Raw genomic sequence first — 23,966 nt, 5'->3', positions numbered from 1 at the left:
ACCCCGTGTGGGACAAGGACTGTGTCCGACCTAATTAACTTGTACTTACCCCAGTGCTTAGAACAGTATTTGACACATAATAATAATAACAGCATTTGTTAAACATTTACACTGTGCCAGGCAGTATACTAAATGCTGGGGTGAACCCAAGCAGATCGGGTTGGACACAGTCCCTATCCCACACGGGGCTCACAGTCTCAATCCCCATTTTAAAGATAAAATAACCTAGGTACAGAGAAATGAAGCGACTTGCCCAAGGTCACACAGCAGCCACGCGGCAGAGCCGGGATTAGAACCCATGACCTTCTGACTCCAGGCCCGGGCTCTCTCCACTATGCCATGCTGCTTTTCCAAGTAGTGCTTAACAAATACCTTGGGAATATTACCTCTTTTAGCCTTTTCTTACTTTTAAAGGCTAGACCAGGGGATCAATCCACTAATTAAAGCATGCAATTTAAGTACTATTTTGTCCATAGCTTTCCTTTTGGGTCCAATCTAAACCTTATATTGTAGAAATTTTAAAAAGGTGATGTAAAATTACAAATAACAGAGCTTCAAATGTGACACATCAAATTATCTGTCAAGTTTTGAAAAAAAAACTACTGTTTTTTTATTTTTCCCCTTATTATCCAAAACAAAGAATCATCATAAGCTAGTGATGGAACAAAGCTCAATTATTCAGACACTAATTCTTTCTAAAAATTTGAAAGTATTCCACATCTGTTATAAAAGAAACCGAGGACACCTCAGAGCATTAAGGTGAATACTCTATGAGGCTAGGGTAATTAAATTGATAAAGACTCATTTGATTTCAGTTCAGCTCAAGAAAAGAGACATGCATTTAATCAAAAAGTTCCTCAAGAGCAATAAAGAATTACAAAGACTGCTTAAAAGGAGAATAAATTAAACAGAACTAAATCTTTTAGCCTAATTACATTATTCACAGAAAGCACTTGATGCCATGTGTCAGCCTAACTTTTCTTTCCCTTTTTTATTATCCTCTCAACTCCCACAAAAACCTGCTCATGTCTCACCTCCATGAAAGGCCTCAATAGCCCCACTTGGTTCTAGCCAGTTCAATCCTAACAGACCCTATTCCCTGTTCTAATCTTTCCTTATCAATACAAGGATAACTACTACGATGATGATGGAATGCCCCAAATATTTACCAGAAATATTTAATATTTGACTGTGCTTCTCTACAATATTCTGTGCGACAAATAGCTCTTTGCTGTGAATCTGCAGGCGCAAATTGCACCCTATAAGTAGCTTCGATTTGATGTCAAGAATTATGATGTCACACACTAACTGGAGTATCACAGGAATTATCTCTGATTTGCAGCCTCCAGAATTTGGAAGTTGCTACTCAGTGCAAGGCTGAACAGGCCTGAGGACAGTCTCCAGCAGGAAAATGGCAACAGGTGAGATTCCCGGATTCCCCCACTTTTCCCGCAAATCCTGAACTTTATTATATAAACCAAAGGGGACCACTCTCCTTTGGGGAACGAGTTTCGGGTTGGAGACAGGAGAAACACGGAGGCTGGCCAGGGCCGTTCAAATGGCCTCTCCTCTTTCTTACTATTTTACTCCTCTCCCTTCATCTTCTCCCATCACCACTACGAACAGGTCATCATCAATCGTATTTATTGAGCGCTTACTGTGTGCAGAGCACTGTACTAAGCGCTTGGGAAGTACAAATTGGCAACATATGCCAATGGTCAAATTTACTTTGTGGGACATAAGAAGTTCAGTGCAAGCATGAACATTTTCTGCACGCTGCCTTCAAATAAAGGGGCCAACTAACATAAAGAAAGGGTTAAAAGAGACCACCCTTCCAAGATTAAAAAGTTTTTCTTGTATAAACTTATATTACATCAGCTGGTGAGTCTCAAACCGCCAGGATACTACTTCTAATGGACACTGTTCTAAATTTGGAATTATATGTGAAAATGATTTTTGAAACTGCGAAGATTCTTGAGTACACTTCCCCTTTTTGAGAAAGACTACTTTCCAACAATACTTGTGCTTACCTCAATGCAAATATAATTTTCTTTATGGCACTGTGGACTACATCTTTGGGGGAGATTCCCAGAGGACCGACGGCTACTTCTAATAACTGCTGAACCATCTCTAGAGATTGGCCATCTAAACACATGGTCACTGCTTGGTCGTGTATTTTCACTTTCTCCGACCTGGACAGATCATACAGAAAGCCATATCTCTGTAGCATATCCTGTAAAGGGAGAAGATAGAACAGTTCAATGACAATGTAAATATAAATACATGCTTATACGATATCTAAAGAATTTCTAGGAATTTTTACAGTGGAAAGTCATCATGATATTTTAAAATATACAAAGGGCTGAGGAAAACATGAGCTGTTCTTTTATGGAAAATGGAGAGGCCCTGCAAAACTTTGTCTACAAACCTTTTAATGAACAGTCACATGCCAAAATAATGAGGTAATTAAAACGCAATCATACTAGTTTTACACAAAAATTTAAATAGAAACAATTTTATTTCCTAACATTTCAACAAAATATGCCACGCTACAATTTAAATCATCTGTATTATAATTAGTACTTGAGTGCCTGATTGTGCGAGCACTGTCCTGGGAGTTTTCAGACCATAAACACGAAACACAGGACATAATCCCTGCCCTCACGGAATCTGCCATTCAACAGAAAAGGTAGAAAACATAGTAAAGAGTATCAGAGTTAATAAGCAGCATGGTGGAAAATGCAAGAATAACAAATAAGAAATTAGATTACTGCGGGGGTTCTGAGGTGTCTGAGAATAGTATACAAAGAATGTCTTTTATGAGCACTCTGAGGGAAGGGAAATGATGATTTTTATTCTCCCTGGTGCTTAGAACAGTGCTCTGCGTATGAAAAGTGCTCAGTAAATACCATTGGTTAACTGATGATTTTGCAGAGCAGGGGGAGTCATTCCAGACAGGAAAAGAAGTAAACAATTGATGACGAGAAGGACAGAAATAAGAGCTAGGGGCAGTTAGGGAACTTAGGAGAACTGAATCGGGAGAAGACAGCTGAGAGATAAGAAAGAGCCAACTCAAAGAAAACCTTGAGGCTGATGGGCAGGAGTTTTTATTTTATGTGACAAGTAATGGGGACAGAGTGAAGATTTTTGATAAAGAAAATATTTCACTCTGGTGCTTTAGAGAAATGATACCAGAAACCATATAGACCTGCTTGCTATAAAAGGTGGTTGTTTTTTATCGTTAGGAACCGACAAACGATATTTAGATTATTTTCTACAATATAAAAGGATATTGTTGGCTGCAGATAGGGCTAACCACCTTTATTCAAAAATCCCTACCAGAATTCTCTATTTACCTGGTCATATTTTAAACTTTTTTTTTGTTTCTCAATTAGATAAATCAATCCTATTAAAAGCTGAAAGGTCATGTGTGTGTGAATATATGTGGATATCTATATGTATATCAATGTATATATACATATAGGTATATGAATTTGTTCATTCAATCATATTTACTGAGCACTTACTGTGTGCAGAGCACTGTACAAAGCGCTTGCAAAGTATAATTCAGCAACAAAGGGAGACAATCCCTGCCCAGAACGGGCTTACAGTCTAGAAGGGGGGAGACAGACATCAAAACAAATAAACAGGCATGAATAGCATCAATATAAATAAATAGAATCAATCAATCAATCGTATTTATTGAGCGCTTACTGTGTGCAGAGCACTGTACTAAGCGCTTGGGAAGTACAAGTTGGCAACATATAGAGACAGTCCCTACCCATCAGTGGGCTCACAGTCTAAATATTGTAAACATTGTACAACTGCTCTGTGGAGTGAACAGTCAACAAAGCATGTTAAAAAAATAATCAAATTAACTGAAATGAGATACATATATACATATCAAAACACGTACATACACATCATGACTAACTGTTCTAAATCAAGACTTGTGAAGCAAACCCGATTTAATCCAAAGTTAGTAATTGCATTCATTTAACAGTTTATGCATATAAAACCAGTTGAAACTATCATAAAAACTGATTTTAATTTTACAGTTTGTGTGGGTGAACTTTGGACCTTGATAGAGCATAAATGGTAGGTTTGCATATAACTGCATCATACATCATATATAGATTTCAAAAGTTTTCTACAAGTTCTACATCTGACCCTGAAATCAGATCTTTCCACATAGGAAGCAATTTAACAAAGCTGCTCACAAATCTTACTCAGTAAATGTAAATATAATGCATTTAAAATGAATGAACCAGTTATATGTTAGTTCTCAGTAGGCACTAAATTTAATGGGTAGAGAGCACTGACATTTTTAACACAGTGGTCTATCCAGTCAAGTTTCCCTTTATTGACTTCCTAAGCTTTCAAGTTCTTCAAAAGACTATATATGTAAAATACCCTGCTAAACAATCAGGAAGAACTTTTTGAGAATTTTTTTATTACCTGTTCACTGTTCTTCAGAAATATGATGAAGCTATGGTTTAGTGTTTCCAAATGAGCAAGTGACTGTTGGAGATGATTCAAAGTGTCCTCATACGTCACCACGGAATCACAAGCATCGTGATTAGTATCTTCTGTAGGCCTTTTTCTAGGCTTCTCAATAAAATGTTTGACTGCATTTATGGTTTTTTTAGTAATTTCACTACGGACATCCAGAGGCAACTGGAAAAAAACAACAACATTCATTCATTCATTCAATTGTATTTACTGAGCGCTTACTGTGTGCAGAACACTGCACTAAGTGCTTGGGAAGTACAAGCACTTTGGTTTGGTTAAACTGTGAGCCCCACATGGGACAACCTGATTACCCTGTATCTATCCCAGTGCTTAGAACAGTGCTTGGCACATAGTAAGCGCTTAACAAATATCATAATTATTATTATTATTAGATTCCCTTTCAAAGCAGTTACAGAGAATGCAATAAATTTTCTCTTCCTCCTTTTCATTAGTATGGGCATACAGGTTGAATCCATTAATTGATTGATTAAATGATGAAACACTGGGGCCCCAAGTTCTGACTATTATGCCAAAGTGATAATAATAATAATACTAACAACAATAATAATGGCAAAGCAGCATGGCTCAGTGGAGAGAGCACAGGCTTGGGAGTCAGAGGTCATGGGTTCTAATCCGAGTTTCGCAGCTTGTCAGCTCTGTGACTTTGGGCAAGTCACTTAACTTCTCTGGGCCTCAGTTTCCTCATCTGTAAAATGGGGATTAAGACTGTGAACCCCATGAGGGACGTGATCACCTTGTATTCCCCCCAGCGCTCAGAACCGTGCTTCGCGCACAGTAAGCGCTTAACAAATGCCATCATTATTATTATTTGTTAAGTGCTTATTATGTGCCAACCACTGTTCTAAGAGCTGGGGGGGGATACAAGGTAATCAGGTTGTTCCACATGGGGCTCTCAGTCTTAATCCCCATTTTACAGATGAGGTAACTGAGGCACAAAGAAGTTAAGTGACTTGCTCCAAGTCACACAGCTAACAAGTGGTGGAGTCGGGATTAGAACCCTTGATATCTGACTCCCAACCCCGTGCTCTTTCCACTGAGCAGCACGCTTACAGAAAACACAGTAGTTTACCCGCCTTACATTTTTCCTTTGTGATTGTGATTTACATGTTCACAACTCTAAATTTACCTTTTGAAAATACAGCATCAGTCAATCAATGGTATTTATTGAGCCCCTACTGTACTAAATCTTGGGACAGTACAATAAATTTGAAAGTCCCCATCCCTACACTGAAGGTGTTAACAATCTCATGTTTAAAATCTCAGGCCTTTATCCATGCAACTAAATTCTTCTCTAATTTTTGGTGTGGTCTGCTCTCTAACTTCTTGTGATAACACATACCACCTGCTATTGGTTTTCATCATCAAGCTTCAGTAGCTGTCACCAAGTATCAAGTGGTGAGGGATTTGTTGAAAAACAATTCTGGGTACATGTGGCCCTTTAGAATTGTGGAGGTGCCAATCACGTCACCTCTCAGGTTCATATTCCCAGACTACGGAATTTTGATCTTTTCCATTCAGTCTGGTACAGAAGCTCCTCTTCCTGATCAGTTGGTTGCTATTTTCTCTATATTTTTTAAGGAAAACCTGTATTTATGAATGTCACTGAGTATTGACAGATATTAGTGATATGGAGAAGTTGGAAGATGGGAAAAATAGGTGACGACTACAACGCTGGCAATATCAGGCAGGAGGAATACAAATTTGCCATGTCAGATGCTTTTGGGAGAAGCTCTCATTTCTTCTTAATGGTATTTGTTAAGCGCATACTATGTGCCAAGCACTGTACTAAGCAGGATAATCAGGTTGGACACAATTCCTTTCCTACACGGGGCTCACAGTCTATGGGAAAGGAATAACAGACATTGAACCTCATTTGACAGATGACAAAACTAAGACTCTGCCTCAGTTCCCTCGTCTGTAAAATGGGGATTAAGACTGTGAGCCCCCCGTGGGACAACCTGATCACCTTGTAACCTCCCCAGCGCCTAGAACAGTGCTTTGCACATAGAAAGCGCTTAATAAATGCCATTATTATTATTATTAAGACCCAGAGAATTGAAGTGACTTCTCCAAGGTCACAGAACAGGCAAGAGGCAGAACCAGCATCAGAACCCATGTCCTCGGACTCCCAGGCCTACATTCTCTCCAGAAGGCCTATCTGCTTTAAAAATACTTTTTAAAAACAATTCGTGAAATCACTTTGTACTTTTTCCATCATCATATTCAACTGGTGTAGCCTAAAGTAATTCTCTTTGAGTATAGCGTGAACCATAAATGCCTTTGTTATTTGCTACACTTCACTGAAATAAGTCCTCTTGCTGGAAGTGTTAATTGTAGCCATGGTTGTAATTTACAGTACTGTAAAGGTGAGGCATAAAAGCTGTGATGACTATGTGAATTAATTCTGAAGCTAACTCATAATAATATTACTTTTCACACTAAGTTGACTACTGCAACGGTCTCCTCACTGGCCTCCTTGCCTCCCGTCTCTCTCTCTACTGCAGTTCTTACTTCACTCTATTGCCCAGGCCATTTTTCTTAAAAAAATAAAATAAAATTCAGTTCATGTCTCCCACTTCTCAAAATTTTTCAATGGTTGCCCCCTCCCCACATCAAACAGAAACTCCTCACCATCAGCTTTAAAGCACTGTTTGCCCCCTCCTATCTTATCTCACTGATTTCCTAACACAACTCAGCACACACTCTTTGGTTCTCTAACGCCAGCCTTCTCACTGTACGACCCCTTGCTACCTCCTCCCTCTGGCCTGGAATCAATCAATCAATCAATCAATCATATTTATTGAGCGCTTACTGTGTGCACAGCACTGTACTAAGCGCTTGGGAAGTACAAGTTGGCAATATATAGAGACAGTCCCTACCCAACAGTGGGCTCACAGTCTAAAAGGGGGAGACAGAGAACAAAACCAAACATACTAACAAAATAAAATAAATAGAATAGATATGTACAAGTAAAATAAATAAATAAATAAATAGAGTAATAAATATGCACAAACATATATACATATATACAGGTGCTGTGGGGAAGGGAAGGAGGTAAGATGGGGGGATGGAGAGGGGGATGAGGGGGAGAGGAAGGAAGGGGGTTCCCTCCCCCTTTATTTAAGACAGACCACCACACTCCTCACCTTCAAAGCCTTATTAAAATCACATCTCCTCTGCATCTCCTTCCCTGACAAAGTCTTCATATCCCTTACTCTACCTTCTCCATTGCCTAGCGACTTGGATCATTACCATTTAACTATTTGACAATCACCCCATCCTCAGCCACACAGCATTTATGTTAATGTCCGACTCCTCTGCTTATAAACTCTTTGTGGGCAGGATTACCAATTCCGTAGTACTGTGTTCTCGCAAACATTTGATGCCGTGCTCTGTGCACAGTAAGTGCTCAATAAATAGCAATGACTGATTAAGGACCTATCCACCTGGATATATTTTGCTTCAAGGATGAGCTACACACCTGGACTGTGTCTTCTCACTTAGCAATTTCAAGCTGAAGCAAATATTCAGGAATCACTTGATCTAGATGGTCCTAAAACCATGCAATTGCTCAGTGAGATGATGAAGAGTATGGCAGTAGGGGACATAGGGCTGAACCATAGGGAGACCTGGTAATCAACAGAAGTCGGGCATCTCAAAAATTGTCAAAAGGAAATATTAAAAGAATCAGGACAAAACAAATACATGAGTAAGTCAGATACATAGCTGGCATTTTAGGATCATATGTGGGACAAGAATCAACCAAAACTTGGCTAAATACCACATGAATTACTCCTTTGTTCCAGGAAATGGCTTGGGTCCAAAGACACTGACTCTTCTGAGACGATTGATAAAACAGTTTAGTCTGTGGACTACTACTGCACTTAATGCAACCAATTATCATTCGAAAGACCTTGAACTTACAAGCACTGTGTAGTACAGACAATTGATTGGGTAGCTATCACTGAGAAATACAAATCACTAAGAAATACACTCCATTTAATAACATAAAAGAGAAATACTAAACAAGAGAGGAAAACGGTGAAGTAGGGTGGTGTAGTGGAAAAAACATGGGTCTAGGAGCCATAAGATCTGGGTTTTAATTCCAGTTCCGCCACCTGCCTGTTGTGTGAAAGTCACTTAACTGCTCTGTGCCTCAGTTTGCTCAACTGCAAAATGGGGATACAATACCTATTCTCTCCCCGACTTAAAAAGAGAGTCCCACATGGGCCAGGGACTGATTAATTTGTATCTACCCCTGCATTTAGAACAGTGTTTGATACACAGTAAGCACTTAACAAATATCATAAAAAAAACCCTAAGGGAATAAATTCAGATGCAACTTTTTATGTAATTAGGGGAAAATCATAAAATGTTATTACCAAAACCCATTTAGAGAGTGAAAAATGAGAAAAATCGGAATTCTTGCTCTGGTTGCTTAAGTTGTAATATGACAAACAGATCTTCTCCATGTTTAACAGATGTGAATTTAAGCTAGATTCAATACTCCTCTGGCATCTTTAATGGGAGGGCAAACTGTTACAGTAAATCTCTCTGGAGTACCAGCTCTTAGGGATTTATTCTAATGTTTCTTCAGCTGTGAAATTTTGTCATTTCCCTGTAAAAGCTAAAAGGAAAATTTACACTAAGCAAAATGCAGAGGAACATAAATCAAGTAGAATATGCACAAAAAAATATATTTTTCAAGGGTTCATGCTTCTATCTGTTATCAATCTCTGTCCTTTTCCGGCTCTCACTATGTGTAAATAATTTATGTCTGCCTGCCTCGCCCCCATTAAATTGTAAGCCCCCTAAGCTTACTCTGTACTTTGCTTCTGGTACTTTCTCTCCCAATAAATACCACTGACTAATTGAATGGCTTATACAGATTGAAATTGATTTGCTTCACTGTGAAATATACGTATCAACTTGAATGGAATAAAATGTCCATAATATTTTTCTGTAATCAATCATTCGGTGGCATTTATTAAGTGCTTTCTGTGAGCAGGGCACTGTACTAAGGGCTTGGAAAGTACAACAGTCAGTAGACACAATCCCTATCCAGCATTAATTAATACAATTGAATGAATAAGGCAAGTATGAATATGAATAGACAAGTATGTCCAAAGGGTAAAATGGACATTAAAATAGATGAGAGATGGGGAAATAGTATGAAAATCTTTACACAAGTATTAGGGTGTTCTGGTGAGCATCAAAGTACTTAAGGGGTACAGAGCCAAATTTACAGTAGACCCAGAGTAAAGGGCAGAAAAGGACTAAGCCCCCCTTTTTTGCCCAGATCCCTCCCCCCATCACCCCAATTCATTCCCTTTGCTCTACCTCTCCACCCCATAGCACTTGCGTATATATGTACATATCTATAATTCTATTATATTAATGCTTGTTTACTAGTTTTGATGTGTATATATATGTATAATTCTATTTATTTATATTGCTGCCTGTTTACTTGTTTTGATGTTGGTCTCCCCCCTCTTTCTAGACTGTGAGCTTGTTGTGGGCAGGGATTTTCTCTCTTTGTTGCTGAATTATTCTTTCCAAGCACTTCGTTCAGTGCTCTGCACACAGCAAGCACTCAGTACATGATTGAATGAATGAGTGAATGAAAGGGGAAACAAAGGGTGTAGTCTGGGGCTCTAGCAACAGATGTGATTTTGAGGAGGACTCTGAAAGTGGGGAGAGTTATAAACTGTTAAATAGGAGGCGGGAGGGAGTTACAGGCCAGGAGGAAGATGTGAGCAAGGGATCAGTACTGGGATACAAGAGATCCAGATACAGAAGTGATAGAGGAACAAAACATGCGGGCTGGGTTGTAGTAGCAGATCAACGAGGTAAGGTAGGAGGGGGAGAGCTGATTAAATGCCTTACAGCCAATAAGGATTTTTTTTTGACATGGAGGTGGATGAGGTTTTTGAGGAGTGGGTAGATATGGACTTAATTTTTTCTTTAGAAAAATGGTCTAGGCAGTAGAGTGATGTTATGGACTGGAGAGTGGAGAGATGGGGCACGGGGAAGTCAGCGAGTTGAATGATGAAGTAGTCAAGACGGGATACGGTGAATGCTTGGATCAGCATGGGAGTGGTCTGGATGGAGAGGAAAGGGTGGGTCCTAGAGAGGTTGTCAAGGTAGAACTGTCAGGATTTTGTGATTTAATGTCTGGACTGAACGAGTCAGGTGAGTTGAAGATAACAGGCTCATGAGAGGAGGATGATGGTGCCGTCTACAGTGATAGGAAAGTCAAGAGTTGTTCAGGATTTGGATGGGAAAATGAGGAGTTATGCTTCAGACATGTTAGGTTTGAGATGTCGGCACAACACCCAAGTAGAGATGCCCTCTAATGTGGGAATCAGCCAACTAGAAATGGTAGTTAAAGCCACGGGAGCAAATGAATTCTCCAAGAGAATGTGTATATAAGGAGAATAGATGGAAGAATAACAGGAGGAGAACCAGAGCCCAGTCCTAAGGAGTCTCCAGAGATAGATGTTGGGAGGCAGAGGAATAGCATGTGAAAGAGACTGAGAAGAAGCAGTCAGAGAGATATGAGAAAAACAAGAAGAGGGCAGCGTCAATGAAACCAAAATTAGATGATGTTTCCAGGAGAAGGGGACGGTCTTCAGTCTTGAAGACAGTGGAAAAGTCGAGGAAGAGGCCACTGGTTTGGCAAAAAGGTTAACTGGTAACCTTAGAGAGAGCCGTTTCCATGGAGTGAAGGGAGCGGAAGCCAGATTTCAGTGGGTTAAAGAGAGAATTAGAAGGGAGGAAGTGGAAGCAGCGGGTGTTGACAACTCACTCATGGAATCTGCAGAGGAATTGGTACAAGGGAGTTGGGGAGATAACTGGAGGGAGCTGTGGGGTCAAGGGAGGGTTTTGTTCCTTCTTTTTTTTAAGAACGGAGGCTACATGGGCATGTTTGAAAGCAGTGCGGCTGGAGTCAAACATCTGTCCTTATTCCTTTATTACAAAGAGGTATACATATTGAGAAAAACAATGTGCTTGAGTCATCCTGACACAACCATATACTGCATAGAGGATATGTTCCTATCCACTTCCATTTTAATGTTGCATTCACCCACTGCAAAGCACTGAATTGCAACATAATTGAAATATTATCATTGACTACTTGTTCGGCACCAACCTGAAAGGCTACATCCTTTTACTGGTCAGTTTCTGTAATGAAATTTTCTATCACACTCTGAGTTTCTGAACAGCTTGAGGGTTACGTCGATCGTAGTTTGCATCGAGGAATGTGAATAAAAATAAAATCACTTTCTTATGCATAATAAATCTCAATATCCCCTAGTACTGCTTGCATTTTGCGGTTTTTAATAAAATATTCAAACACCCATTGCACATTCCATTTTAAAATAATATTTCGGCATGTATATAAATTTAACACATTTCAAGCTATATTGTTTTGGAAGAAAGTATCAGATTGACTTAAGTTACAGCAAAGGAAAATTTAATACAAGTTATAAATTTACAAATGGATGTGTAAAATACGAAAATCATAGCAAAATTTATGATGCCCTGGGTTTCTGAATAGCCTTGATTAGTAACATGATAGTCACCGAATAGTGTTTCTCTAAAATTTGACTGCCCCATAAACCGGCCTCACTATAGAGGATAGGATCTTAACTTTAAGGTGCAAAAATAGAAAACCATTAAACATAGAAAATAGAGTGGACGGCATGTAACTCTACACAATATGCTATATTCATAAGTACATGGGCTCCCATCGTGATTAAAATCACAACTCCTCCAAGAAGTCTTGCACAACTAAGCCCTCATTTCCCTTACTCCCTTTCCCTCTGGAATCACCTATGCATTTGAATTTGTAATAATAATGATAATAATAATAGTATTTGTTCAGTGCTTACTACATGCCGAGCACTCATCTAAGCTCTGGGGTAGATACCAGGTCATCAGGTTGTCCCACGTGGGACTCACAGCCTTAATCTCCATTTTACAGATGAGGGAACTGAGGCACAGAGAAGTGAAGTGACTTGCCCCAGGTCACACAGCAGACAAGTGGCAGAGCTGGGATCAGCTACAGTTTTGACACCTGTCTACATGTTTTGTTTTGTTGTGTGTCTCCCCCTTATGTGAGCCCGTTGTTGGGTAGGGACCATCTCTATATGTTGCTGACCTGTACTTCCCAAGTGCTTAGTACAGTGCTCTGCACACAGTAAGCGCTCAACAAATACGATTGAATGCAAGAATGAATGAATCAGAACCCATGTCCCCTGATGCCCAAGCCCATGCTCTTGCCACTAAGCCATGATGCTTCTCTATAATAATAATAATTGGTATTATTATTATCATAATTAATAATAATGATGGCATTTATTAAGCTCTTACTAAGTGCAAAGCACTGTTCTAAGCACTGGAGAGGTTACAAGGTGAACAGGTTGTCACCCGGGGGGCTCACAGTCTTAATCCCCATTTTACAGATGAGGTAACTGAGGCCCAGAGAGGTTAAGTGACTTGCCCAAAGTCACACAGCTGACAATTGGCGGAGCTGGGATGTGAACCCATTCATTCATTCATTCAATCATATTTATTGAGCGCTTACTGTGTGCAGAGCACTGGACTAAGCGCTTGGGAAGTACAAGTTGGCAACATATAGAGACGGTCCCTACCCAACAGTGGGCTCACAGTCTAGAAGGGGGAGACAGACAACAAAACATATAAACCAAATAAAATAAATAGAATATGTACAAGAAAAATAAATAGAGTAATAAATATGTACGAACATATATACACAGATACATGTATACATATATACGTCTCAGTGACCTCATCTGTAAAATGGGGATGGAGACTGTGAGCCCCATACGGTACAACCTGATTAGCTTGTATCTCTTCCAGCACTTAGAACAGTGTTTGGCACATAGTAAGCGCTTAAATACCATCACTATTATTCTCTAGGCCTCAGTTCCCTCATCTGTCAAATGGGGATGAAGGCTGTGAGCCCCAAGGGAGACAACCTGATCACCTTGTATCTCTCCCAGCGCTTAGAACAGTGCTTGGCACATAGTAAGCGCTTAACAAACACTATTATTATTATTATTTTTATTTTTATTAACAAATGATAAATTCAGACGGCCCTCAAGGACGAAACCCTCCACGCTGGAGGCCCATTCCCAACCCATGACCTCTGACTCCAAAGGTATTTTCCACTGAGCCATGCTGCTTCTCAGCACTCACTATGTGCCAAGCACTGTTCCAAGCGCTGGGGTAGACGCAAGGTAATCAGGTTGCCCCACGTGGGGCTCACAGTCTTAATCCCCATTTTACAGATGAGAGAGCTGAGGCACAGAGCAGTTAAGTGACTTGCCCAAAGTCACACAGCTGACAATTGGCGGAGCCGGGATTTGAACCCATGACCTCTGACTTCAAAGCCCGGGCTCTTGAGACTTGCACAACCTAAAAGGGTGCAAATAAAAGTGACAGCACAAAACATGCATTTCAAATGCAACAGCGCAGCAGGAGCCGCTTGCCACGCATATGACTAATATGGGATTGGCTAAGCACAAATCGGGCATATTGAGCTCAGTGATAAAAAAAATCTCACTACTCACTAATAATAATAGTAATTATAATAATAATGATGGCATTTGTTAAGCGCTTACCATGTGTTCTAAGCACTGGAGGGGGTACAAAGCAATCAGGTTGTCCCACGTGGGGCTCACAGACTTAATCCCCATTTTACAGGTGAGGTAACTGAGGCACAGAGAAGTTAAGTGACTTGCCCGAAGTCACACAGCTGACAAGTGGTGGAGCAGGGATTAGAACCCATGACCTCAGTCCCAAGCCCGGGCTCTTTCCACTGAGCCACGCCGCTTCTCTGGATAGTCCTATTTAAGGTGCTAAAGGATGGCTATAGAGACTATTCAACAACGGGCATTGCACAGAAGACGTTATATCAATGCATCATTTTCCAATTGACTATTTCCAGTAACCTAGATAAAACTGACGAGAAAACTTCCCTTGAGGGATGTGAAGCGGTCCTAATAATAATAATAATAATTGGCATTTGTTAAGCGCTTACTATGTGCAAAGCACTGTTCTAAGCGCTGGGGAGGATACAGGGTGATCAGGTTGTCCCACGTGGGGCTCACAGTCTTAATCCCCATTTTACAGATGAGGTAACTGAGGCCCAGAGAAGTGACTTGCCCAAGATCACACAGCAGACATGTGGCGGAGTCGGGATTCAAACCCATGACCTCTGACTCCAAAGTCCGTGCTCTTTCCCCTGAGCCACGCTGCTTCTTGTTTCTAATGGTACAGGTGTTAACTATCGTATTTCCCAGATGACATACCTGACATATTCAGGGACAGATCAATTTTTAAGGAGGCCTGATATGTGGTTTTAGCTGAACTTCGAAGACAGAAAAGGACAGTATATTCAATCATATATATTGAGCTCTAACTATGTGTAAAGCACTGTACTAAGCGCTTGGGAGAGTTACAGAGAAGCAGCGTGGCTCAATGGAAAGAGTCCGGGCTTGGGAGTCAGAGGTCATGGGTTCTAATCCCAGCTCCGCCAATAGTCAGCTGTGTGACCTCGGGCAAGTCACTTAACTTCTCTGGGCCTCAGTTACCTCATCTGTAAAATAGGGGTTAAGACTGAAGCCCCACGTGGGACAACCTGATCACCTTGTATCCTCTCCAGTGCTTAGAACAGTGCTTTGCACACAGTAAGCGTGTAACAAATGCCATCATTATTATTATTATATCATCTTCTCATCATCAGTATTACTTTATTACTCTATTCTACTTGTACATATTTACTATTCTATTTATTTTGTCAATGATGTGCATCTAGCTTTACTTCTATTTATTCTGATGACTTGACACCTGATCACATGTTTTGTTTTGTTGTCTGTCTCCCCCTTCTAGACTGTGAGCCCGCTGTTGGGTGGGGACCGTCTCTATACGTTGCCAACTTGCACTTCCCAAGCGCTTAGTACAGTGCTCTGCACACAGTAAGCGCTCAATAAATACGATTGAATGAATTAATTAATTATTATTATTACAAGACAATAATAGACACATTCCCTGCCACAGTGAGCTCACACTCTAGAGGGTGCTTGATAATTTACAGAGAGTTCTTCCTTAGAGTAAAAATGATGAATATGTGGAAACAGCCTGGGGAGGTCAATAAAGGATCTGAGCTTGAAAGAAGATCTTTAAAGGAGTAAGAAGTGAAAGAATCCTCACTGTACTCCACTCCTGTTTAACAGATTCAAATTATTGATATCATCTTTGTCCACCCCTTGCACCCCTTGCCCAATTCTTCCCTTGGCCCTGGAACTCCTTTCTCCTTCACATCTGACAGACCACCACTCCCCCCAGTTCCAGAGCCACCTTAAAATCGCTTTTTCCCCAAGAGGCCTTTCCCAGCTAAGTCCTTATTTCCCCTATCAATCAATCATATTTATTGAGTACTTACTGAAGTGCACTGCGTTAAGCACTTGGGGTAGTACAATATAATTTGGTAGATGTGGAGCTTAGGGACTATAGGGGGAGAAAGAATAAATTTTGGATACATACATATCCAAAAGCAGCGTGGCTCACTGGAAAGAGCACGGGCTTCGGAGTCAGAGTTCATGGGTTCAAATCCCGGCTCTGCCAATTGTCAGCTGTGTGACTTTGGGCAAGTCACTTAACTTCTCTGTGCCTCAGTTACCTCATCTGTAAAATGGGGGTTAAGACTGTGAGCACCACGTGGGACAACCCGATCACCTTGTAACCTCCCCAGCGCTTAGAACAGTGCTTTGCACATAGTAAGTGCTTAATAAATGCTATTATTATTATTATAAGTTCATTCAATTTTATTTACTGAACACTTACTGTGTGCAGAGCACTGTATGAAGCACCTGAAGCACTCCCTCCTGCATCGCCTTTGCAGTTTGATCTGTTAAGCACCTGATATTTATCCCACCCTTAGCTCCACATCACTTATGCACATATCCTCCCATTTCCTCTACTTGTAATTTATTTTACTGTCTTACTCCCCCTCTGGACTATAAGCTTCTTGTGAGCAGGGAACCTGTCTACTGCACTCTCCCAAGTGCTTAGTAATAATAATATTGTTATATTATTGTATATATAATCATCAAGATGATGGCATTTGTTAAGTGCTTACTATGTGCGAAGCACTGTTCTAAGCGCTGGGGGTGATCAGGTTGTCCCATGTGGGACTCACAGTCTTAATCCCCATTTTACATATGAGAGAACTGAGGCACAGAGAAGTTAAGTGACTTGCCCAAAGTCACACAGCAGACAAGTGGCGGAGCTGGGATTTGAACTCATGACCTCTGGCTCCCTAGCCCGTTCTCTTTCCACTGAACCACGCTGCTTATCTACCCCCGTAGCTCCACATCACTTATGTACCTATCTTCCCATTTCATTTACTTGTAATTTATTTTACTGTCTTTCTCCCTCTCTGAACTATAAGCTACTCTTCAGCAGGGATTCTGTCTACACTTAGTACAGTGTCCTGCCTTGCTTAATAAATACCACTGGTAGATTGATTGATCCTTCCCCTTCAAATAACATTCTTCTGTCATTGGCAATCCCATTACAGTTTCCTGCAACCAAGACAGGCTGGTACATTTTGAGAGGAGTAATCTTCGCTAATGAAGGAAAATTTTATTTAAATAAAATTGTGGGAACCTTTGTCAAACACAGAAATCAACTCTCCCCAGGACTCTTGCATGAGGATTAGAAGAGAAATCAGAAACCGGAAATCAGAAAAGAAATCAGAAACCACAACACTAAAGGCATTTCAATTTTTGTGAAAACAATTTTCATTTGACACATTTAAAAACATATATCAAAACCATAGATCAGCAGGGCAGGGTAGGGGGATGAATGGAGTAACTGATCACTTCAGAGAGAATTCAAGTGAATTACCAGATCATTTTTCTCCTGGTGTACTGCCTTGCGTTTTTACGGGCTGAATTTCAATTTGATGCAACTTGGCCATACTTCGATTCATTTAGAATGCCTGATTTATTGTTTTCCTCTCACTGGGATTTCTGACACCAAAGAAATGCCCGCATACCTCATTAATGTGGTGCTTACTATCCTTCCAAATCATTAATGAAGGTTGTAAAATAAGACCTCCAAACTAACACCAACTCCTGTGACATCCCTCCAAAATAACACCAACTCCTGTGACATCCCACTAAGCTCCTCCTGGGTCAAATACATTACCATTTATTAATATATTCTGTTTACAGACTTTCGGCCAATTTTCAATCTGAAGCCTTACTCAAGCCAATTTGAAGTAATTGTGCAAGTTCAGAGAGGAACTACTTATTCAATTTGCCAATAATGAACACCATGGTGACCACAAATTTGCCTTTGACGCCAAGTTCTTTAAGGTCTTTTGTCGTTATTTGGTTAGATACGACTGAACACATGTCTTCATATTCTATTACATAGGATCTTAATAATACAGTTATTATCTTTGGGATAATCTCTTTAGAACCTCAGGGGGACAAGAAGTAGTGGGATAGCCCTGAATTAATTCAAACTGCAGTCCTTTTTAAAGGCGAATAAAAGCTAGTATGCTCTTGGTAGCAGTCCTAATTTTGCATTTTACACAACACAAACATAGACAGATATCCTATATAGATAGGACCGTGAAAGTCTGTCAATGCAAAAGAATAATGACTCGGGGGCAAAGGCAACAGCTCAATTCGATATCAATCCAGGATTTCATGCCATTATTGAAAAGCCAGTATGCTATGAGAAGCAGCGTGGCTCAGTGGAAAGAGCACGAGCTTTGGAGTCAGAGGTCACGGGTTCAAATCCCAGCTCCGCCAACTGTCAGCTGTGTGACTTTAGGCAAGTCACTTAACTTCTCTGGGCCTCCGTTCCCTCATCTGTAAAACAGGGATTAAGACTGTGAGCCCCCCGTGGGACAACCTGATCACCTTGCAACCTCGCCAGTGCTTAGGACAGTGCTTTGCACATAATAAGCGCTTAATAAATGCCATTATCATTATTATTATTATTATATTGGTACTGGAATAAGCTTTGCAATAGCAAGAAGAAATACACCCAGCTAGTCAAATGCTAATTACTGTGCTGTTATTAATTTTAGTGATAGCATTTTAGAAAGGATGTGGAGAACCTGGATGTGGAAAACCTGGAGAAGGTTCAGAGAGAAGTCACACACATGGAAAAAAAATTCGACAAAGGTAAGAAATTGGAATTATTTAGCCTCAAGAAGAGAAGACCAAGGGATGATTGATGAAATGTCTTGAAGCAAATGAGCTGGCCCAGACATTTAGGGGCATATGCAGTCTCTCCACTAGTGGTGGGGTGGTGGGGTAGTGGGGTACATCTGGGGGGCAAATCATGAAATGTGTTTCTTTCTTCCCACCTCCTCCCCTTCCATCCCATGCTGGAGAATCTATGCCAGGCCTGAATGACCATAACAGCTGTGCTATTTGGTAAGCAATTACTATGTGCCAAGCACTGTACTAAATGCTGGGGTAGATATATGCAGCTCAGACAAAGTTCCTGCCCCACAAGGGGCACTTAGTCTAGGGAGGTAAGAGAACAGGTATGTAATCCCCATTTTACGGATGAGGAAACTGAGATATGGAGAAACTAAGTGACCCCACCCCTCACTAATTCCAATAACAAACCTATGAACCAAGTCAAGGTTTGAGCTTCTCGGGGAAGGAAGGTGTGGTATAAAAATAGTCTCATTATTAAACTTACAACAAGGCTTTTCCCTTCAGAAAAGCCAAATTGGGGCCTCCTAGCTGTATATTCCCCAAATAGGGCCAGAATTAGCCATCCTATATTTGTGATTATTACAGGGAAATATGGAATTAGGAACTTCATCCAGGATCCAATTGTCAGAACCAGAGACTATGGCTGAAAAAGATTCTCATGAGCCAGGATTTCTCCTCTTACTTATTCCTCTCCCAGTACAACCCAGTTCACACGCTCTGCTCCTCTCAAGTCATACTACTTACTCACGGTGCCTCATTCACTTATCTCTCATTGCTGATTCCTTACTCAATCATTCATTCAACCGTATTTATTGAGCGCTTCCTGTGTGCAGAGCACCGTACTAAGTGCTTGGGAAATACAAGTCGGCAACATTACTGCAACACTGAGAAGCAGCGTGGCTCAGTGGCAAGAGCACGGGCTTTGGAGTCAGAGGTCATGGGTTCGAATCCCGACTCCGCCACATGTCTGCTGTGTGACCTTGGGCAAGTCACTTAAATTCTCAGAGCCTCAGTTCCCCTATCTGTAAAATGGGGATGAAGACTGTAAGCCCCACGTGGGACACCTTGATCACCTTGTATCCCCCCCAGCGCTTAGAACAGTGCTTTGCACATAGTAAGCGCTTAACAAATACCATCACCATCATCATTATAAAGACGGTCCCTAACCAACAACAGGTGTTCTCGTCCCTCCCAGAGCTCCTTCCCCCTTCACTTTTGGCAGACTTTTTGCTCTCCCCATCTTCATGGCCTTTCTGAAATCCCATTTCCTCCAAGAGATCTTCCCTGACCTCCAAGAGATCTTCCCTGAGTAACCGCTCATCTCCCCACCCTATTCTGCCCTCTACTCCCACTTCAGCATCACCTAAGCACTTGGGTACTAACCCACTCCATCTCTGGTACCATGTAGTTTTACATTCTGCTGCTTCTCCTGACCATCAGAGTGATCCTCCTACTTGTACGGGGATCGGGAAGCAGTGTGGCTCAGTGGAAAGAGCCCGGGCTTTGGAGCCAGAGGTCATGGGTTCAAATCCGGTCAGCTGTGTGACTCTGGGCAAGTCACTTCACTTCTCGGGGCCTCAGTTACCTCATCTGTAAAATGGGGATTAAGACTGTGAGCCCCCCGGTGGGACAACCTTACCTCATCTGTAAAATGGGGATGAAGACTGTGAGCCCCCCAGTGGGACAACCTGATCACCTTGTAACCTCCCCAGTGCTTAGAACAGTGCTTTGCACATAGTAAGCATTTAATAAATGCCATTATTATTATTATTATTACAAACTTTTCAGTCCATGTTTCCCCAGTCCTCTAGAACCTCCCATGGTTGCCCATCCACCTCTGCATCAAACAGTAACTCCTTACCGTAGGCTTTAAAGCACTCAATCACCTTTTCACCTTCTAAATTACCTCCAGGATCTCCCACTACAACCCAGCCCACACACTTCACTCCTCTAATGCCAACCTACTCACTGAAACTCGATCTTGTGTGTCTCAATGCCAACCCCTCGCCCATGTCCTGCCTCTGGCCTGGAACTCCATCTCTCTTCACATCCGACAGACATTCACTCTTCCCACCTTCAAAGCCTTATTAAAAACACACTGCTTCCAAGAGGCCTTCCCCAACAAAGCCCTCTTTTCCCCTTCTCCCATTTCCTTCTATGTTATCCATGCTGAGAAGCAGTGTGGCTCAGTGGAAGGAGCCCGGGCTTTGGAATCAGAAGTCATGGGTTCTAATCCCGGCTCTGTCAACTGTCAGCTGGGTGACTTTGGGCAAGTCACTTAACATCTCTGTGCCTCAGTTACCTCATCTGTAAAATGGAGATTAAGACTGTGAGCCCCCCGTGGGACAACCTGATCACCTTATAACCTCCCGAGCATTTAGAACAGTGCTTTGCACACAGGAAGCGCTTAATAAATGCCATCATTATTATTATCCTTGCACTAGGATCTGCATTCTCAATTCACCCCTCTTTCAGCACCATAGCACTTCATTTTATTGCACCTGATAGTATGTACTTTAAGGACATATCCGTAATTCAATCCATTTATATTAACATCTGTATACCCTGCTTGACTATACGCTAGTTACAGGCAGAGAACGTGTCTACCAACTCTGTTATATTGTACTCTCCCAAGTGCTTACCACAGTGCTCTGCACGCAGTAAGCATTCAACAAATACAACTGATTGATTGTATTTTGGTTTCTCTCCCCACCTTGACTGCAAGCTCCTTGAAGGCACAAATCAGGTCTACTAACCTTACTCTGTTCTCCCAGGGGCATTAGTGCAGTGCTCTGCACAGAGTAAACACTTAACAGATACTGTTTGATTTACCGGTTTCGTAAATTTGAAAAAATTACTATAGAAAATGTAACAGTCACGGTTTACAAGGAAATTATTTAAAGTACCTGAGGTTCAAGACTAACTGGGCTCAGCAGATGGTCTGGCTACCAGAAATCAGACACCATATGGGTTTGACCATGAAGCTGGCTGCCTCGGAGTTTTGCTTGGGGAAAAGGCATCTGTATGTCAAAACATGTTCATTTTCCATTTTCCAGATATTTTGGAGGGAGACGATCCTTTTTCATAGTTCTGCACATTCATCTATGAATGCACATACATTACCACTTGAAAAGCATTTGGGGTAAAAACACAGATGATGATGATGATGGTATTTGTTAAGCACTAACTATGTGTCAAGCACTGTTCTAAGGGCTAGGATAGATACAAGGTAATCAGGTTGTCCCACTTGGGGCTCACAGTCTTCATCCCTATTCTACAGATGAGGTAATTGAGGCACAGAGAAGTTAAGTGATTTGCCCAAGGTCACACAGCTGATAAGTGCCGGAGCCGGGATTAGAACCCACGACCTCTGACTTCCAAGCCCGGGCTCTTTCCACTAAGCCACGCTGCTTCTGTGCATGGTCCGTAAATAGTCTATTGCCCATCACTGATATTTACTGCACTTTTTGACTATTAAGGATAAGAATTTGCATAACAAGGCATATTGGGGAAGCAGCATGGCTCAGTGGAAAGAGCACGGGCTTTGGAGTCGGAGGTCATGGGTTCAAATCTCGACTCCGCCAATTGTCAGCTGGGTGACTTTGGGCAAGTCACTTAACTTCCCTGTGCCTCAGTTACCTCATCTGGAAAATGGGGATTAAGACTGTGAGCCCCACATGGGACAATCTGATCACCTTGTATCCCCCAGTGCTTAGAACAGTGCTTTGCACATAGTAAGCGCTTAATAAATGCATTCATTATTATTATTACTATTCATTTTATCCAATGGCCAGAAAATGTCTAGCTAAGGAAATATGGGTGAATTTTTGGCCTATAAGAGGGGCAAGATACAGTAAGGAAGGAGCACCATGAGGGCAGAGTAGGAAGGAAGGAGCTGCAAACAGCTGTGTGCAACCAAAGGAAAATCCTTCCAACTCTCATAACAATAATGGTATTTATCAAGCATTTTCTATATATGAAGCACTGTCCTACACACTATAGAAGATACAAGATAATAAGCTTGGTCAAAATCCCTGTCCCATTGTGTGGCTCACGGTCTGACAGGTTCTTTATTCCCATTTTACAGATGAGGAACCTGAGGCACAGAGAAGTTAAGTACCTTGCCTAAGATAACACTGCAGTTATGTGCTAGAGCTGGGGCCAGAAATGGATTCTCTAAATCCCAATCAATCAATCAATCAATCATATTTATTGAGCGCTTACTTGTGTGCAGAGCACTGTACTAAGCGCTTGGGAAGTACAAGTTGGCAACATACAGAGACAGTCCCTACCCAACAGTGGGCTCACAATCTAAAAGGGGGAGACAGAGAACAAAACCAAACATACTAACAAAATAAAATAAAATACTATCACCAGCATCGGACTAGCCAAATAATTTGCATGCGGAATCAATTTCCTTTAATCGCGACTCAAATTCACATGGACCAAGTCAGAATATTCATCCACACATTTAATGCTTGTATGCAGAGTAATAATACGACCAAATTATCTGTATGGCCTCCAAATATAAAAAAGAACCCAAAAGGGTTTAGTTTGCTACGTTTAGTCTCTATCACCCAAGGCACTCGGGAATTTCATCCAATATACTATTTTAGAAAAAAAGGTGATTTATTTTTCAGATGCTATCCATGTTCACCAAAAATTTGGTTCTCGACAATCAAAGGCACATCTAATAATAGTAATATGGATATATGTTTGTACATATTTATTACTCTATTTATTTATTCATTTTACTTGTACATATCTATTCTATTTTATTTTGTAGTATGTTTGGTTTTGTCTCCCCCTTTTAGACTATGAGCCCACTGTTGGGTAGGGACTGTCTCTACATGTTGCCAATTTGTACTTCCCAAGCGCTTAGTACAGTGCTCTGCACACAGTAAGCGCTCAATAAATACGATTGATGATGATGATGATGATAATGTAGTTGTCACGCTACAGTCTAAAATTACTGAAAACTAAAGTAGGTATGCACAATTACCTGATATTAAATTTACAACGATCACATGTGCATATTGGTACAGTGCTAAGCACTAAGTGCAGTGCTTTGCACACAGTAGGCGCTCAATAAATACCATCGAATGAATGAATAAACACAAAGCTACGGTAGATGAATTTGGTAGTTATCATAGA

At 41.0% G+C, this 23,966-nt stretch overlaps 1 protein-coding gene across 2 annotated transcripts in view; it reads right to left on the bottom strand.

The window, feature by feature from the left end:
* NBAS (NBAS subunit of NRZ tethering complex) overlaps positions 1–23,966 on the bottom strand; it is a 352,219-nt gene that overhangs the window by 66,468 nt on the left and 261,785 nt on the right. For both annotated transcript variants that reach the window (XM_038758591.1, XM_038758650.1), the window contains exons 45-46: positions 4,459–4,677; positions 2,031–2,233 (exon numbers count right to left, since the gene is read on the bottom strand). In XM_038758591.1, coding sequence (XP_038614519.1) covers positions 2,031–2,233; positions 4,459–4,677 — 422 coding nt within the window. The remainder of the gene's footprint in view (positions 1–2,030; positions 2,234–4,458; positions 4,678–23,966) is intronic.

This window comes from Tachyglossus aculeatus, chromosome 1, assembly GCF_015852505.1.
Source record: "Tachyglossus aculeatus isolate mTacAcu1 chromosome 1, mTacAcu1.pri, whole genome shotgun sequence".
Classification (NCBI taxonomy): domain Eukaryota; kingdom Metazoa; phylum Chordata; class Mammalia; order Monotremata; family Tachyglossidae; genus Tachyglossus; species Tachyglossus aculeatus.
This window is presented reverse-complemented; position numbering and strand designations above follow the sequence as displayed.